This window comes from Mustela putorius, unplaced genomic scaffold, assembly GCF_011764305.1.
Source record: "Mustela putorius furo isolate JIRA1106 unplaced genomic scaffold, ASM1176430v1.1 tig00000129_pilon_pilon_pilon, whole genome shotgun sequence".
NCBI classification, from domain to species: domain Eukaryota; kingdom Metazoa; phylum Chordata; class Mammalia; order Carnivora; family Mustelidae; genus Mustela; species Mustela putorius.
The window spans coordinates 16,373,837-16,394,120 of NW_025421290.1; the positions used below are offsets into that span (position 1 = coordinate 16,373,837).

General features: G+C 39.6%; 1 protein-coding gene across 1 annotated transcript in view; it reads right to left on the reverse strand.

The window, feature by feature from the left end:
* Positions 1-20,284, reverse strand: part of KCNH5 (potassium voltage-gated channel subfamily H member 5) — a 302,979-nt gene that overhangs the window by 49,932 nt on the left and 232,763 nt on the right. Inside the window, exons 9-10 of the mRNA XM_004738891.3 lie at positions 18,306-18,558; positions 3,565-3,761 (exon numbers count right to left, since the gene is read on the reverse strand). Of these exons, the coding sequence (XP_004738948.1) occupies positions 3,565-3,761; positions 18,306-18,558 (450 nt within the window). The remainder of the gene's footprint in view (positions 1-3,564; positions 3,762-18,305; positions 18,559-20,284) is intronic.

Genomic DNA, 20,284 nt, shown 5'->3' on the forward strand with positions numbered 1-20,284 from the left:
CAGAAGCGGTACTAGAGAGATAGCTTTCCTTCTCTGTCTCTTCCCCCCACCTCTCTCTCTCTCTCTCTTTCTCTCTCTCTCTCTCACTCCCTCCCTGCCTCTCTCCTTCCCTTTCACTCTCCCGCACTCACAGCCCATGTGAGGACACAGTGAGAAGGCAAAGGTCTGCCAGCCAGGAAGAAAAGAGTCCTCCCTGGGGTACCCAATTGGGTCTAGCACCTTGATCTTGGACTTCTCAGAACTGTGGGGAATAAATTCCTGTTGTTTAAGCCTACAGTATTTTGTGAGGGTACCCTGAGCTAAGACAGCTGCTTTCACACAATGGCAAGCTTGAGTAGTTGAGACAGAGGTTCTCTGGCCCTCAAATCCTAAAATATCTACTGAATGCATGGTCCTTGACACAGCAAGTTTGCCAACCCCTGCTGTAGCTACTGCATGAAATTATGGTTCTAGTTCTAGAATTTTTATAGAGAGGAATTTAAGGATGGTTAGTGGGAACTATGCTGACATAACAAATCTCTTACTCTTCCGTAATGGAGATGGGAGGGCAGGCAGCTAAAGTGTTGCCACATCTCCCACAACGGCGACCACCAAGAATCCCACACTGTGCTAAGCCTTCCACCCAGCCACACTGCACACGCTCATGTGACCAGAGCTGTAATCTGTGATGGCTGAGCACCTGGGTTACAAACCCCCTCCCCCGGCTTACTAGAAACACACCCTTAATTAGGGATTCTGATAGCTATGAGATATCAAGAGCATACTGAGGACACAGTCTTGATCATAGAACTCACAACAAATATCCAATTCCCAAAAAATACTCAATGCAAGAATGCTCCACGGGGAACAAAGCGAAAGCAACTGTGCATGAGAAACGATAAATTGTTGAGAGTGTCTCTGTGGAATATTGTTGTGGGAAAAAAAATAAAAAGTACTTTGGCGAGCCAAAGCAACATGCGTTTTAGAATCAGACAGAGATGGATTCAAATTCAGACCCTGAGGCATACTTTCTTTGGCACCTAGCGCTCCCATTCTCACAACATCAGCCTCTTCATCGATGGAATGGGAATGAGGTGCTTCATCTGCGGGTGACTGAAATTTCATAAGGTCAGTCATTATATACAAAATGTGTTCAAGTGCATGGGTATAAAAGAGGGTCTCAAAAGGGTAGTTATTCTCACGAGTCATTGGAGGATATCTTCTCAGTGGGTATTTTTTTTTTATGAGAATACTTTTTCTTTTCCTGAGAATGAAGTGACACTGACTGACAGTACAGCTATCCTCACATTTTGCCAAGTTATTGAGACCATCCATCATTTGAGGATGGGTGAATTATTAAAAAATAAAAATGTGACACAGGTTGTAACAGGGAACAGGTTATAAAGGGAAGAAGCCATTTGATGTCACTTGTGCACCAGCCCCTGCAGACAGAGGGGGCCCCATCCCTGGGTCCTGTTAAAAAAAGCACATACACAGGGGCACCGGGCGGGCACAGTTGGTTGAACGTCCGACTCTGGGTTTTGGCTCAGGTCATTATCTCAGGGTTGTAGGATCAAGCCCCATATAAGGCTCTGCGCTCAACAGAGAGTGTGCTGGAAATTGTCTCTCCCTTTCCCTTCCCCCACCCACTCTCTCTCTCTAAACAAATAAATAAACTCTTTAAAACGTACACACAGAGTTTTCTGTCTCTAGCTTCTCTTATCAGAAATATGTGCACTCCACCTTCATAACTCTGTGTGTGTGTGTGTGTGTGTGTGTGTGGTGTGTGCACATGCTCAGATGTGCGAAAGAGAACATAAAAAGAGGAGAGAGAGCTTTGTGATAAACTCATTCTGAAGAACCAAAATTTATTTTCTGCTGGTGAGTTATCTTAATTATCCCTCCTAGAGACCTTGCCCTGCGAATATATCAGTTGTGATTTGAAATTAATCCCTCTGGCCCTGAGTTTCCTCATGTGTTTTGAAGGGAAAATAGCTGTCCTTTATTCCACAGGAATATTATAAACATCAGATGAGATACTGTGTAAACAACATGCTTCGAGGAGGACAGTGACAAATAAGATCTGTCCTGAGGACCATAACGATGATGGATAGGGGTCTCGGTAATCTTGTGGTATGTGGGAAGACTCCAGAGCTGGAAAAATTTATATTGGAGAAGACTTAACAAGATATAAGAGTTTCAAGTATCTAACGGGCTGCCTTGCAGAAGAGGAATTCGTCATTGGGGAAGGTAGAGTACAGAGCAAAGGAGACTTATTTCTAATTAGACGAGACTCCACGCTCCCTAACGAATGAGCAAGAAAGTTCCACAGTCAGTTCCTATCGGCAGCCCTCTTCCACATCTATCACTAACTTCAACTTTCAGTTACTTGTACAAGTGTATGTTTCACTTATTGTGTAGAATAGAATGTTCACACCTGGCTTAAGCAAAGGGACTCACACCTTCAGCACAGGGACTCAAGTTAGTCTTTGTGCTTGTGAAAACTCTTTACACATTGTCTAGCAGGTTGTGGATGCTCAATACCCATTTACTAGAACAAAAACAGAAAATGAAAACGCTGTTCTAATATAGATCCCATGTCACGACACAGCTGGTATGAGCATGCCTCCAGCAGTCCTATCCTCTCCTAGACCCCCCACCACCGACCAGTAGGGACTTAGAATGATTTGTACAATAGATTGTAGATACTGTTTGTGTCTACAGTAGAGACGCGAATCTGTACCTTGGCTTGATTTTTTTCCTCTGTGTTAACAAAGGGAAGGTTCTATTTAGGGGGCCAGTGGGAGGGAAAGCTTGTTATTTCAAAATACTTCACCATAGACAGGCAATCATCTTTGATGAAATTCCTTAAGTGCAGTTGCCCAAATGTGTATTTCATTTTTGGCAATAAAAGAGTCCTAGCCTATGTCCAATGACCTATAAATCATAGCTAGGAGATTTCTTTATGCAAATTAAATTTGTGTCACACTCATCAATAAAAAAGAAAATGGCCATGAATATTATAGTTGCTGCAGCAGTGCAAAGTTAGGAGTTGCTATACCTATTTGTAGGATATGTCAGTGTGGCTAATTATTTTTTTTAAGATAGTGTGCTTGGAAAGAATTCACAGGGAAATAAGCCTTATGAACTTTAAATGATCATTAAATGAGAAAGCGTTTTTAAATAGTCAGGAATATAAAATAAGCAACGAGCTGGATTAACCTTACCAACCTAAAAAAAAAAAAGAAAATCCACATAATAAAGTAAGAGACACTCATGTTATTTTTATGGCAGTTATTATAAACCCCAAGAACTAATTACATTAGAGCACAGTTTGTTTCTCTTCGAACCTGTTTTTCCTTTTACACTTAAATTATAAAGACCCAAGTCTTGAACCACGTACTTTGGAATCCGCTCCTTAAAAAGTAAACAAAATATAAAGAAAAAGAGAGAAAATTACATCACTTTACTTGAATGAGAACTTACGAGTGCAAAATGAAACACGTCTTGCACTTCTCAGCTAATAGAGCATGACATATCAACCCTACAGATACTAATAAGGGCAAGAAGATTCACACAACATACCCGTTTCCTCAGATTGCAAGTAAGAGTGAGATTCCTTGAGAAGGAGTTTGCAAAAGCTGTATAGAAGTCCAGGACTTTGAGCAAGGCTTCTCGCTTGATGATGTGGAGATCACAGTATGTCAGTGCTCGGACATTGGCACACGCGTGAGCAAGGGTGGTTTCCTTCCAGAAGATGTCTCCGAATACATCACCTTTCCCTGGAAAATAGTATAAGATATGGATTCAACTATCTCCACTAGTTCTTATCCTAATCACTATTTTTACGCAGTTTCATATATGCTATTTATCAACTCGCATAATTTAGAACTTGAGTGGATAACCCCATTCAAATAGGTGTAACAATGCATAACACTTTCATATAATATGTAAAGTAACATCACCCTGAATTCAGTTCTTGATGGAAATCCCGAGTGGTATGAATAAATAAAATCCAACAGAGAAGCCAAAAATCTCATTTTAACAAATAGTTTCATTATCTTCTGCCATCATAACTTTTCCCATTCTGACTAGAAGGAGCAAAGGTGACTTTTTAGTTTCATTCTTTCTTCTGCTCCTTCTGTAGAGATGACAGTAGATTGCACTATATAAGGATCTACTGTTCCAGCCTTTATAAATCTGGAACTGATTTGACATATATTAAACATACATTATTCAGCAACTAAGTCTTGTGCTCCAGGCAGACGAATACTCGCCATGACTTATTACCTGAGGATGCCTTCTCCTCTCTCCTGAGCCAAACTCTATGCAGGGCCTCAGGGCCCAGCCCAGAGGGGTGGGGGGATGTGCTCCCCATCAAAACTATAAAGCTTAAGTTGCTGAGCAGGGGAACCCATGGAGACTCAGGTTTGTTATGCTATCAACAGTTCCATGAAGAGTGCTCTACTGCAGTAAGATGATTTTTTAAATTCTGCAAATTACCCAGAAATCATCTCTTCATTTTGGAGCACCAGCCACTGGTGACCTGAACTCCACAGTTCACCACCCCAAATCCAGAGTACTTAGCTGCCCAGACAAGGTGGGGATAAGGAACACTCAGAGATGAAGTGCCAAAAGGACTTTCTGTGGAGACAGTTGCATGAGAGCCCGTGGCTTCTGAAGTCTCCTCAACTGCATTCTCTGTTCCTCTGCAGGAAAGGGAAAATTTGGGAGTGGAACAAACAAGGAGCCTACCCAGGCAGGAAAGATCTTCTGGAAGGCACTGTGCCAAAGACTTATGCTTTCAACACTCTAACCACAGAGGTGAGGAAGTATCTGCTCTCATCATGAAGACTGAAGCCAGAACTAACAAGTAAACAGGAAGAAGAAAGGCATCTTATAACACTTCAGGACAGCTAGACAAGCAGAGAAAGAAGATAGCAGTAGCCAGAGAAATGAGAGAAAGAGAGAGGCACAGAGATTGAGGTCGAGGGAATAACATTACAGGCTCCTGTCCACACAGACAGTTTGGAAATGCTTAGAGAACTATGAATCACTCTGGTATGGAAATAGAAAACGTGCCTATTATTGAGAAAGTGGTTAAAACTATCATGTAATCATATGCTCAGCATAAAATAACCCTAATGGATATATAATTCACCATGAGCAATCTTAATTGTTTCTGGACACTTCAGAATTTTCTTCTAGTTAGTGACACTGTTCAACAACTCAACTGTCTGATAGCCAGGCATTCCTCCAAGGAAGGTTAGAGACCTCCACTGGCATTCATTGACTTCAGAAATGTGTAAGTGACATTCTCTAAATTTTAAACAAGTAATTCCATTTCAAGTTTATCTTTGTATATGAGAATGGTCAAGTTTCATTCTTCTATACATAGCTGAAAGACCTCAATTTGAGGCAGGAATCTATTAAAATCCTAGAGGAGAACACAGGCAGTAACCTCTTCCAAATCGGCCACAGAAACTTCTTTCAAGACATGTCTCCAAAGGCAAAGGAAACAAAAGCGAAAGTGAACTTTTGGGATTTCATCAAGATAAAAAGCTTCCACACAGCAAAGGAAACAGTCAATAAAACAAAAGGCAACCCACAGAATGGGAGAAGATATTCTCAAATGACACTACAGACAAAAGGCCAATATCCAAGATCTATAAAGAACTCCTCAAACTCAACACTCAAAAAGCAGATAACCATGTCAAAAAATGAGCAGAAGACATGAACAGACACTTCTCCAAAGAAGACATACAAATGGCTAACAGACATATGAAAAAATGTTCATCATTACCCATCAGGGAGATTCAAATCAAAACCACATTGAGATATCACCTTCCACCAGTTAGAATGGCCAAAATTAACAAGAGAGTAAACAACAAGTGTTGGAAGGAATGTGGAGAGAGGGGAATCCTCTTACACTATTGGTGGAAATGCAAGATGGTGCAGCCACTTTAAAAAACAGTGCAAAGATTCCACAAAAATTAAAAATAGAGCTTCCCTATGACCCTGCATTGCACTACTAGGTATTTACCCCAAGGATGCAGATGTAGTGAAAAGAAGGGCCATCTGTACCCCAAAGTTCATAGCAGCAATGGCCATAATAGCCAAACTGTGGAAAGAGCCAAGATGCCCTTCAACAGATGAATGGATAAAGAAGATATGGTCCATACATACAATGGAGTATATTGCCTCCATCAGAAAGGATGAATACCCAACTTTTATATCAACATGGATGGGACTGGAGGAGATTATGCTGAGTGAAATAAGTGAAGCAGAGAGAGTCAATTATCATATGGTTTCACTTACTTGTGGAGCATAAGGAATAATATGGAGGACACTAGGAGAAGGAAAGGAAAAGTGAATTGGGGTAAATTGGAGGGGCAGACAAAGCATGAGAGACTGTGGACTCAGAAACAAACAGGGTTTTGGCAGAGAGGAGGGTGGGAAGTTGGGTGAGCCCGGTGGTAGGTATTAAGGAGTTCATGTATTGCATGGAGCACTGGGTACATAAACAATGAATCTTGGAACACTGAAAAAATAAAATTAAAAAAAAAAAAGACTGTGGGTTAAAAAAAAAAAGTAATTCTAATTGTAAGCATTTATTCTAACTGCATTATAAGCAGTACCAAATTTAATGATAAGCATATTCATTGAATGAGCACTGAGTAATGTATAAAAATATAGACTCATTGTATTGGATATTTGAAACTAATATTATACTATATAGTAATTATATTTCAATTAAAAATAAATAAACTGAGAAATACTTATAAAAATTATTACATTATACTGGGGCGCCTGGGTGGCTCAGTGGGTTAAAGCCTTTGCCTTTGGCTTGGGTCATGGTCCCAGGGTCCTGGAATTGAGCCCCACATTGGGCTCTCCAATCAGTGGGGAGCCTGCTTCCTCCTCTCTCTCTGCCTGCCTCTCTGCCTACTTGTGATCTCTGTCTATAAAATAAATAAATAAAAATCTATAAAAAGGTATATTACATTATAAAAATGTGTATATAGATCTACAGATTAATGGATAAATATTCATTGATTGATGAATGAATCATCGATAGATAAAAATACTCCACATATAAATCAATTTCCCCTTGCCAATATAGACCATTTTAAAATATGGAGGCATTGAAATGTTTATTATACATTTTATTTTACCTAACTGCTAAAATTAAAATTCTAACCATACTTCTCTCCAAAAACTTAAATTACTTATCTTTTTAGTATCATGCATAAATAAAAAGCCTGTGATGTGACAAGAATAGCATGAAGCTAGAATATAAACTTATGAGGGCAGAGAATTTTCTCTGGTTCAGCCATTCAGGTCAACATCCAATGCTGAGAATAGTTCAAGAGCTCATGGGGCACCTGGGTGGTACAGTCAATTAAGCATCCTATTTCTGGTTTTGGCTCAGGTTGTGATCTCAGGGTCATGAGATTGAGCCTCCTCGATGGCCCGCCCCCATGCTCCATGGGGCTTCTGCTTGCGATCCCCTCTCCCCCTCTCCCTTTGCCCCTACCCATTATGTACTCTCTCTCTCACTCTCTAAAATAAATAAAAAATCTTAAGAGTTCACAAATATTTACTGAAAAAAAAAAGTGTGAATGAAAAAAGGGGAGAAGAGGGGAAAGACACAGAAGAACAAATTGGGAAATGTGGGATCCAAGTTACATGTGGGGCTCCACCTGTAAGGGTGTGGCTTAGACCAAGTGATTAACTTACCCTGAATCAGCATCTGTTCTTTTAACCCTTAAGAGAACAAGATGAACAAAAACTAATCTCAAGGTTTCTGTGCACCATAACCCTAGAGTAAGTAAACCCACTAAAAGTCATCGAATTATATTTTCAGGGTAATATTTTTTCTATGCCGTATGTAAAAGAAAACGACTTTAAAATCTAGGGCCTCAACTCCAAATCCCATTAAAAGACTAAAAAGCACCAGCAAAGTTAACTGAGTCAACCAATGTAAAACTTACCCCTTGATTCTCCCCTTAAAAGTTTAGAGAATCCTAGAAAAAATGACAAATATGGATAATTCTGCTCCCACTGTCAGAATTCACGTTACATAATAAGCAATACTAACTGTCTTCTGACATAGAATTTCCATTAGGATACACAATATATCGATTGGATATTAATCTAATCAATGATTTTAAGGTGTGTTTGCTTTATCCAGTTCTCTATCATCTTCTAGTCGCTCAATTCACAATAAACTTTTATGGCTCTTCTGGAAGATGGGTCTTGTAAATCAGTTAATTAATTTCACAGCCACAGTAGAGCTGGCTAATGTCCTTCTTCAAGGACTATTATGCACATGACACCGAGGCTGTGGGATTATGAGTGGAGTCTCCCAATAACTGCACCATTTCAGGGCTGGGAACTCATGTTCATCTTCGTGGCTACAGAATATTTGATGCTAGTTTCTAGGTCAGCTCTCACTGGGTGCAAGTAGTCTCAGCTATAAACATTTTAGAGCTTGAGAAAACTAACCTTCCCCCGAAGCCCTAAAATTAGTAGAAAAGCTCACACTCAACATGAAAGTTGTTGTTTGTCCTATTTATATTTTCTCAGTTCTTTGCATCAAGTCTTATGAAGTATTTCACTTCGAAACCACAGGAAACAGGATTGGAAAACAGGAGCAAATGTTTCAGATTCACAGACTAGGAAACTGGAAAATGTCAAGGCAAAACAGAGACGACGAGTTACAACACAATTAAAGGAGCGATGTGGACCATGGTATGTTTAGGGATTATGATCCCCAAAGGGGCTGGTTTTACAACCAAAGCTTTTTAAAAATTTTGAAACACATTATTTGGTAAGTTAATGAAATGGATTAAACTTAATGCATAAAAATCATCTCGGCTATTCATCGATGAGGATTGCCAACGAATCCCTAAATAAACAGCATTCGAAACTTAGGTCGTTTCCTATGGGGTGCAGTGATGCGTCTATCTAATGATTCTTCTACAGAATGGACCCAATCCTTGTATTCACTTGTATTTTATTAGTCAGCCCTTCACTATGATTAATTATTGCATTAGGCTCATAAACTTTATTGTGAATACACATGGCCAAAAATACTCCTTTATAAATGAACAACACTATGAGTTTTAGAATTATATGATTTTTAATGGACTTTGACTATTACCAACAGCAAGTTTCATACAGTAATGTTTTAAAGGAAAAGAACAGAAAGAACACAGTGATGAGTGTGAAAATTAAGAAATTATATAGGTGTGTTAGAATAGAACCTCTTAAAACCTTTAGAATCGATGCCTGCTAATCTTCAGTGATGTCCAACGTCATTCAATTCAAAAATTATAATGGTTTCACTTATTTGTGGAGCATTACAAATAGCATGGAGGACAAGGGAAGTTATAAAGGAGAAGGGAGTTGGGGGAAATTGGAAGGGGAGGTGAACCATGAGACTACGGACTCTGAAAAACAATCTGAGGGGTTTGAAGGGGTGGGGGGTGAGGGGTGGAAGGTTGAGGGAACCAGGTGGTGGGTATTAGAGAGGGCACGGATTGCATGGAGCACTGGGTGTGGTGCAAAAACAATGAATACTGTTATGCTGAAAAGAAATAAAAAGCAATTATAATGGGTACAAACTGGAAGACACTTTCAGAGAAGCAAAGAATTCTTACCTACTAAAAAAAAAAATCACTGATTAAGCTTATAAATTTTTATTTACACAAAGAGTGAGCCAAATAGCTCTAAGCAGATTTAAAAATAGAATATCATAACATCAATAAGGGATGAAGGCAGGGAAGGAGAGTGGGAACAAGACATTGATGTATCGGACGTATAAGACAGTTGGGAAAATGCAGAAGGAAGCTTTCCCTAAGTGGAGGTCATGACCTCAGGAAAAAGAAGCTCAGTAGGACAGCAGGTCAAGCAGCCCTGCCCTGTCGAGAGAAGTCAGCACTGCAGGGAAGGAGGGAGGATTCGGCAGAAAAACTGAGACAAGTCACAAGGTCAGAACTGATGGAAGGATTGGAGAAATAAAGTCCTTCTCTTCAAAGAAGAAACAGCAAAGATCTGTGGCCATTCTTGCAACCCCCAAGCACCCTTGAAAGTCTCATTTCCACTTGAATACCTACCAACAAGGTGGACTCTGAGCTCTTCCAGGACCCAGAGGAAAGACCTGTAAGCAGAATTTAAGATCCCCATCTTGTGTTCTGAAGGCTCCTGAGATAACTCTGAGCCCACTCTTTCTACTCCTAACCGCCTGCCTGGTCATTAACTGTCCCTATGGCGACCGTATTTTTAGATACTTAATGGCTGATTAACCATCTTATACTCAGGTAATATTTGGTGAAGGGTTTCATAATATACACTGGTATGAAAGTGTTGTTAGAAAATCTTCTTTTTTTTTTTTAAGAAAAGGAAATACATTAGGAACATTAATATAGGCCCTATATTTTCTGTCAGGATTAAACCAAGTAATTGTATAATTTCAAAATTCTATTTAAAAATAGTTACGACCTGGGGTGAATCACCGGATAAGGTAGAGGCTCGGCTTCTTCATCTGTAAGATGACCACGGCAAGTGCTCTCTTCACAGTTAATTAAATGATTTGACATAATAATGCACGAAAAATGATGAGTACTTGATGATTATTGGTACTTAAATACAATTCTCAAAGGGGCTGATGTACATTTTAAAAAAATATACTTTTGATTAAAAAATATTAAAATAAAAATGTATGCATGGATTTTAAATTTTACTTAAGCCTTGTAAGGGGCTCAGTTACTAACTACAAATTTTATTTTCTTTTTTTTAAGCCCCTTTTAACTCTTAAATGTTCATTTTCTAATAAAATTAATTCTGATTTGCAGAACTACTTATTCCAGTTGATGGAGAAAGTGATGCCATTTTCAGGAATCAAAGCAAAGTCCCCTTTCATAGATATAATTTCAAGTTTTCCTACAATGGCCAATGACCATGGCATAAATTAGATTCTTTTCTGATACTGGGAGTGTCTGATGAAGAACAAGGAAGGAGTGTTTTATTAAAGAGTATTAAGTGATTTGCTATATTTAACATTTGACCCACCATATTCTCTTTGTTCCAAGTGCCTGATAAATAGTAGGAAATTGTTTTCTCAATCCATAACAGATCTATGCTAAAGCTAGAATCTTAGGGACATGCACTTTACTATAAGCATTTAGAAGAAAACAAAACAGAGGGTAGTCAGTATTTCAAAATAGGACATAAAGAAAATGGCAACAGAACACAACAGAGTTTTCATGGGTGCCCTAAACAAACACAATGATGAAAACAGCTTAATGGCAAAATAAAGTCCTAGCTAATCTGGATAATTGAACCTTGCCTAGAACCCATTTAAGGGGTCCTATCACAGATGACAGAGATACAAAATTAGCAAGCTGTTTCAAGCACTCACAGTGCAGACAGAGAGTGAGACAGGTAGAAGATAAAAACAGAAATGGTGGGGCGCCTGGGTGGCTCAGTTGGTTGAGCAACTGCCTTCGGCTCAGGTCATGATCCTGGAGTCTCAGGATCAAGTCCCACATCAGGCTCCCTGCTCAGCGGGGAGTCTGCTTCTCCCTCTGACCCTCTCCCCTCTCAAGATCTCTCTCTCTCTCTCAATAAAAAAAAAAAAAAAGAAAAACAGAAATGGCTAAGAATGCTGTGTAGGCATGCAGCGGGAGCCCAGATTAGAGGTACCGAATCCAGACCAGGGCGATAAGGGAAAGAATGAAAGAACATGAGGAAGCAAGAGACAGGACAACTAGAAAGAAGAGAAAGATTTGTTGTGAACAAGGAAGCTTGCCAGTAGGAGAACTTGGAGGTACCAGGAATCTTCATGCAACTGAGAATGCTGTGAAAACACGGTGGGGCATGGGAATGGCACCAGTCAGGCAGGAAAGGAGATTAGACCAAAATAGTCTCATCCGTCACCCTAGAAGCTACATTTTCTCCCCAAGTTGCTAAAAAGTCAGTCCATTAAAAAAAAATTATATAATTTTTTTTTATTTTAAAATGTTAGTCTCAATGAGAAGGCTAGCCTGATAAATTATATTTTAGAAAGATTATTTTGGCGGCCACGTAACAGAAAATCAGAGGTTGAAGCGGGTGAGAGATTGTGAGCTAACAGGTCTTCAATGGCAGCCACAGCCCAGGAGCAGAATTTTATGAGCAGTTGTCACAGGAAGGGATATTAAGCACAGGATAAAGAAATTACGAGATGGAAGAATAAACAAGACTTAGCTTTGAAGGAAGATGGGGAGAGAATTTGGAGTTGAGGCTAAATTACCAGATTGTAAAGATTTATATTTTATCCCCAAATCTACAGACTGAACAACGCTAAAGTATATAATTTGAACCATGTAAAAATGATGTATGTAATCACTTCTTCAAAAATTTAAAATAAGACAAGCATGGAATTTTTTAAAAGCAGATAACTAGTTTGACCTTTATGGAGTCGTCTGAATTAACTGTGTTCATCAGCATATGTGCAGCAAACCTACCTGGTTCATAATTCAACATCTCAAAACACAGAAATGTGGATGCAAGAGAAAATAATTGTCTGCAGCTTGGGAAAAGCCCTTTTAAGGATTAAAGTGAGAAACACTTGACTTCTAATAGCAAGTATACAGGAAGAAATCTTAACTGTAGCACAGAAGTCACATTTTCACAGATTCTCAAAATAGCAAAATATTCATTCACATCTCAGATTTTTTTCTTTTTGGAATAAAAATAAGCAGAATTTGAATTTTGAGCATCATAATTTATAAGTTTTCTTTTATAATGCAAAAATGTCTATAAATGATTCTAATTAAAATGAAATCTTAACTCAGTACAGGAAATTATTTTTTTAGAATATTGTTATTTAACTCTGTCTGTCCCTGCCTCGTTTACACTCCCTTCTCCAGCCCCATAACAATATCTAACCTCTCCATCCAAACTCTATGTAAACGAGCCTAGTTCTCTTGGGAATTTGAGTTTATAATTATAAGACTTAGATATAGAGCACCTGGGTGGGTCAGTCATTAACCATATGACTTCGGCTCTGGTCATGATCCCAGGGTCCTGGGACTGAGTTCCACATCAGGCTCCCTGCTCAGTGGGGAACCCGCTTCTCCGTCTCCCTATGTGCCTCCTCCAGCTTGTACTCTCCCTGTCACTCACTGTCTCTCAAATAATAAAATCTTTAAAAATAAATAAATAAATAAGACTTAGATACAGATTGTTTTTAGATTAATAACTCCCCAACTCGATGATTCTAATATCAGTAGACACAGAAAAGACAAAAGGTGAGTGCAGCAAAACAAGTATCTTGGGGGCCAGGTGTATGGTTCACAGGGAAATGTCACTTGTATAGCCCTTAACAGTACAAGATCCCTCACGGTGACACTTAAAAGTAACCTGGCTATTTTAGCCACACTAAGAAATCTGTTCACATGAAGTAATTACAGAGTAAGAACTTAAAAGCAAGAAGATATGAGAGGATATAAAATATTATGTATGCATCATGAACTTAATTTGGAATTCTTTGTGTTTCATAAAAAGTGGGAAGGTCGAAAAGAAAAAGGTGGAGGTGTAGGAACTGAAAGAACTTCAACTTGGAAAAAGACATGAACTGCAATTATGTTCACCTGCCCTATTTAGAAAAACATCTTGAAGCCATCCTTCAGTGTTAAAAACAGAAGGTATTTGTTGACTACATTTTTTTTTATCTTTCCATTAATTAGTTACGGTTCAGAACTTATTCATTAAACACTTAGCATTTTTGACACGCTAAAAAATTACGTGCCTACCTAGAGACTTTAGAGGCAAAGATCCAAAAGAATGAAACTGCAGCTGTTCTTTGCATTTGGCAATTTTAATTAAAATGACCTCCCTGGGGCGCCTGGGTGGCTCAGTGGGTTAAAGCCTCTGCCTTGGGCTCAGGTCATGGTCTCAGCGTCCTGGGATCGAGCCACATTGGGCTCTCTGCTCAGCAGGGAGCCTGCATCCCCCTGTCTCTCTGCCTGCCTCTCTGCCTACTTGTGATCTCTCTGTCAAATAAATAAATAAAACCTTTAAAAAAAAATAAAATAAAATGACCTCTCTTCTCTACGTTTCAACTTGCAAATGAATCAGTGTAAAAGACAGCAAGGCCCACTTGTTTCTCCTAAGAGGACAACTCGGATTGTTGGGTCCGTAATCAAAGGGACAAGACTGATACAAAGTGAAGGTCAAGCAAAGCTTTAATTTGCGCCAAGCATCGAGAATCAAACTGACCAGTCAAGGCCATCTCTTATAAAGAGGCAACCCTGACCGGTCAGTTTGATTCAAAGAGGCGACCCCAACCAGTCGCCTTGATTCTCGATGCTTGGCGCAAAATAAAGCTTTGCTTGACCTTTGCTTTGTATCAGTCTCGTTCCTTTGATTACGGTCCTAACAGGATAAAGTCTCGTTTTTCTGACATAAGCTCAGATGTGAGATACGTTCTTTCTTTCTGACTCTTAGAAGGCAAAGAATCATTAGACCTGATGAAAAAGGACACAGCTCAATGCTGAAAGCCACAGTTCACTATGAGGATATACAGTTAGGAATATCCATGCACCAAATTACACAGCAGCATCCACCAAACAACACAACCTATAGCAAATGCAAGGAAACACGGAAAAAACACATTAGCAGTGAGACACATGGACACCCACCCATGTACCAGGTTTTCTCGCAAGTTGAAGATTTATGGCAACACTGCATTGGGCAAATCTATCAGTGTCACTTTTCCAACAGCATTTGCTCACTGTATCTCTATCACACTCGAGGAACTTCCACGATATTTGATACTTTTCATTATTAGTAGATGTTACAGTGACTTGTGATCAGTGATTATGAGCCACTGACAGCACAGATGATGATTAGCAATTTTTAGCAATAAAATATTTTTAAATACAGGTATATCCTTTTATTAGACAGAATGCTATTGCACACTTAAACTTACAGTATAGAGTAAACATGACTTTCATATGCACTGGGAAATCACAAAATTCATTTGACTCACTTTTTTGTGATACCTGCTTTTTTGTGGTGGTCTGAAACCAAACCTATAAATACCTCCCAAAGTTTATGCAGGCAGAAGACCCAGTCAACTTACTCGATAAAGCAGAAAACCTAAAGATATATATCAAACTCCACACCCTGATAATTTTTGCAACTTTTCATTAAGCTTGTAATTATTTCAAAATTCAACTACCAAAAAAATGAGAAGAGGAAGAAGAAAAACAGGAGGAGCAAGAAAGAATGGACAGGCCCCAAATATCAGGAGTGACACTACTGGATTTCCCTTTTCCTCTGCCTTTCTTAAAACATTATTAAGGCATCTTGAGTGTTAACCCTCCCGCCGTTCTCGTAATTGTCAAAGAAAGTAGTTTAACTTAGAGAAGCCTGAAACCATACATCCTCAATGGAAACCACAAGACTAAGTCACAAAATGGACATGACAAGACTAAGAAGTCACAAAACGGAGCTGGAGAGAGGATCTACAAGTCAATAGGGGGGCTGGTAGGGAAAGGCCTTTCTGGTAGGTTCCAGGCTGGGCTTCAGCTGCCTCCAGGGTGGACGGGCACATGGTGTGAACACAAGGGCAGCCCGTCCACAGCTCCACACCCTCACTCCTGCAGAAGCTCATCCCGAGTCCACACGCCCAGTGCACAGTGTCCTCACACTGCCTCTCCAAGAAACCCAGGTTGGCAGAATGCCCTACACAGCGGGACAGAGTTCTCAAAGCTCATCTCCGCATCTGTCACATCATCACTGACCCACACCACAGAATCCTATAAGATAGTGTCTTTGCTGGGCCCCATGGCACCCAGGCAGCCTGCCAGCCCCCAACAGCCTTGGCCACCACTGTGCCTCCCCGCCTCACACACGCATTTCCACCCTCAGAGATCACTTCCGGGTCAAAAAAAAAATTTTTTTTTTTTTAAATCATCTGACTGCCTTTTAGCTGAATTAATCTATGGTTAAGGCCCATGGAAAAAAGGAAAGAAAACTTTCCAGGGAAGAGGGAAGTGTACATATAATTTGACTCATTAAACCAAGAAATGAAAAGTCTCTGAATCCCAGGATTTTTTGAAGAAGATAAACAAAAAGCACACAAAGAAATAAAATGTGACAGATGTATGATGAGGCTGGTCTGATACCCAGGAGCCCTGTGTTCATTTTTACTATGTCGTTGTGCAAAACCAGCTACCATTTTATTTTAAAAGGGAAAGAAAATGCATTTTGTCTGTCTCACTGAGTCGTAAATGATTCTAGCTTGACAGACCCAAGCCGGAGACACTGCACCCGGGGCTTTTTCCAGCCTTCTTTCTAGAAAATAAGTTACCAAGGTGAGGCTGTGATGAAGAAAATGGGGCAAAGCAAATGACAATGAGTACACAGCTGAGGTCATTCATCACGAGGCAGAACCAGCTTCACCGTGTACCCGGAACCTTCCGCCCACCACTGACACCAACGTGCCGGAAAAGAAAATACACCTGTTTCGGGTATGTGTTCTATCCTCTTCTTAAAGCAAACAAGAATGGTTGTAGTGTGTTTATGCTTTGTTTTACCACAAAGGACTGTTCTGGCAAAACGTACACTTTTTATGAAGGATTATCTATAACTCCTTTATACTCCAGGAAACAAAGCAGAATAAACACCAAGTGGAATTAAACACACACCCAGGGGTGCCTGGGTGGCTCAGTGGGTTAAAGCCTCTGCTTTCGGCTCAGGTCATGATCCCAGTATCCTGGGATGAGCCCTTACATTGGGCTCTCTGCTAGGCAGTTAGCCTTTTTCCCCCTCTCTCTCTCTGCCTGCTTCTCTGCCTACTTGTGATCTCTGCCTGACTTGTGGTCTCTATCTGTGAATAAATAAATAAAATCTTTTAAAAAATAAAAATAAACACACACCCAGTGCTGATGCTCAGGTACTGTATGAATTTCTCTTGCAAAAATCACAAATAAAAATCATTCCTAAAAGAGCTTTCCCCTTAACTGTACTATTATTTCTAAATAGTTAAGAAGAGATTTATAAAACAATTGTATTCGGTCCCTTGCAATCCTGAACCGCTTTCTGTAATTCTTATGAATTTTACTGAACCTATTTTCCCACGAAGGGTCACTGCTTCTCAATTCTCAAGTCTGTTGTTTTTTTCAGGCAATTGTGCTTTTTGAAATCAGTTCTTCATTTCTGTGCTGGGTTTTGCTTTTTGCAGCTTCTCAGACACATAAGTCAATCTTTGACTCACAAAAATAAGTGGCATTCAAAATATGGTAGGTTGACCTCAGTAGCTAAAAAATCCAGTAGTTTAAAAACTGAGCTCATTTTTCATGAGACACGAGCCATGAAAAATATGATGAAAATGGAGTTGACATCCTGCAATTCTAACTTCTTTTACTTCAGAGAAAAACAAGGGGTGATTCTCTTCTGACCTCATTGCTTCCTTTTAGATCTATGTGGACTTCATGAACTTGCTACAAAGATTTGAGCAGAAATGATCTAAAAATGCCATTTCATATAGTTTCACCAATATATATATTACCTTGCCCCAAACATGTAATTTCTTAAAAATTTGGTTATTTACATATACTATCACTGCCTTTTTTTGTTAGTATAACCATCTACTGGGCCTCCGAATTTTAGAATGAACTTTATTATTAGCCAAATAATTTTCTTGGCTCATGAATGGACAGAACCAGCTTTATAAACCTAAATTTACTTGTATTATGATTCCTCCAATATAATGGGTCAAATTCACTTACCTCAACACTTTTAGCTCATCACTTAGGTCCACTGAGACAAATGAGGCAGAAATATTTAGAATAAGATGATCTGTACTCAAGACCTAACTCATTTACTAACCAGCTGGTCAAGCCACTCAACTTTTCTGGTCCTCATTTTGTTCATCTCTAAAGGAAAGTGTTGAGTTAGGTTCTATGGCCCCTCTGAGACTAACATTGTAGGTTGCTAATTTGAAAATAGTTCCACAAGCCATCTTCTTCACACTTATCAACACCAGGATGTACAGTCACCTTAGGCTATGATCAGCTCTAATCTAAAAAGTATTGTCTTACCACTGCCAAAGAAAGTTTAATCAAACCCTTGTACAGCTCATTAAGCTGTGACCAGTACTAATGATCTTTGCTGAAAGAGCATTACTAGTTTTCACTAAGATTCATCATCTCATTAGTGACCCAATTTCCAAAGTCACCAAGCAGAGGAAATTTCTCTTAAGAAACCTGAGAAGCAAAATCTCTAAAACTGTTACACATTTGCTACTACATTAGGAAAGTTCACAGTACCTAAAATAGCCACCACCTCATCATCCTGGATGACTTCCAAGGATCCTGACACCACAAAGCAGAGGGCATCCACGCTTTCTCCAGCATGGTAAATGAGGTCCCCAGGAGCACAGTGAATAGTTTGGAACTCTACCGCCAAGGCGCGCAGACACCCATCGCTGGCCAATCGAAAAGCAGGATGTTCATTAAAAACCTTCCGGTTTAGATGAACACAGATATCAGCTCTCATGTCCTTGGGACAGATGGAGAGAACCTGAAGAAAGTGAGAAATGAATAAGTGAGAAGAAAAGAGAAAATGGCTATTTCAGGGGAAACAAAAGTCATCCAATAAATATTTACTGACCATGACAAAGTCTGCAACACACGGTACTAGACACTGGGAATGCAAAGTTAAAAGACACACTTCTCCTCTCAAGGACCTAATAACCCGTTCAGATGAGCTGATGAGTATAGGGACTATTACACTACAGCACCACAAGTAAAGTTTGGAGAGGGGTATGGATCTCCCCATAGAAAGCAGAGAGTCTTAAGGTGGTCCAGAAGGGTCTCAGAAAAAGATCTTAATATAATTTCCTCCAAGAGCTAAATAAACTAGGGCATTAACATTCATTTCAGTCTAGTCTCTGTTTTAGAGTTGAAACAAAATTCAGGATAATGGACTTTACTCCATTTTGGTGGTGGATTCATATGAATCAATTACGAGACAACAAAGTCAGCGAAAGTGCCCTTGCAACTTGACTTGCTGGCATGGGCTGAGAGAACTCTACCCTCTATGTGTGTCTTCTGTCACTCTGAAAGATTTTCATTTCACAAATAAATTTATGTCGAGGGAGTGAAAAGGGTATTCACCAGTCTTCTGTCGGGCTTCGACAATTGGAAGTGGCACTGCCAAAAGGTGGGACCACTACCGCATGACAGCCCCCCTTCACCCTGGTCTTTGACCCCTAAAGACTGCTGAGGGAAACAGGAGAACTCAAGCTCTAGGCATCCTTCAGAAGAGAGCACAAATGGCAGAAACATGCTTAGACAGCTCTCCATCTAAGGTTTAGGGAGCTCTTGCTGCCTGTAGCTTTCAGACAGGGCAATTAAGGACCCAGATTAAAATGGACACTACCGACCATATTCAATCAGAGCATCATCAAGCAAGATATGATTACAGAATTGGTGCTACTCACTTTAAAGATACATATACATACTCGCTTAGAATCCTCACCCAACCCCCTTGGTAAACTATTCCTTTTCGGAAATGTTTTTCTCTCAAGGTTTTCAACCTTTCAAACTGAACTGATCTTTCTCAATTAAGTTATACTGAATAAAGTTTTAATATGAAATAGTTTTCCCTCCTGTACTACATGCATTTGAACCTTTAAAAATTACCCAAGTCTTGAAATATCCTGAGTATTCTTTTTGTTTGGGGCTCACTATCGATGAAAAGTTGGTCACTTCCCTGTGTAGAAGACGAATCCATCATAAATGTGAAGACTATTAATACTTTCCATATCCCTTCCCTTAATCTTTCCTAATACTATCCCTATTATTTTGTATCACTTAAGCTACTCTGTAGGTTTTTTATACTCTTTGAATTCCCATAGGGAGTGGGGATCAACTCACCTATCCTAAAAAATCTCATCTTTGAGGAAAACAATGCCTAACAGAGGTTTAGAAGCAGTTTGCACTTTCCTTCCATGTCAGTTTTTTCCATAATAATGCAATGTTCTATTATATTAACCTATAATGACTTCTGACATTAATCGTTCCATGGGTCCTTATTGAGCTTTTATGATGAGGCACACCCTTGCATTAAACCTGTGGAACTAGAAGGGTAAATGAGACACTATGTTTGCAATGTGGGAGCTAACCATAGAGTAGGGAGAGGTAGGCATGTGCAGAAACAATGAAAATACAATGAGAAATGTACTAGGGCAGGGCATGGCCTGGGTGAGAAGGGAGCCCATGAAGGCTAGGAGGCAACTTATGGT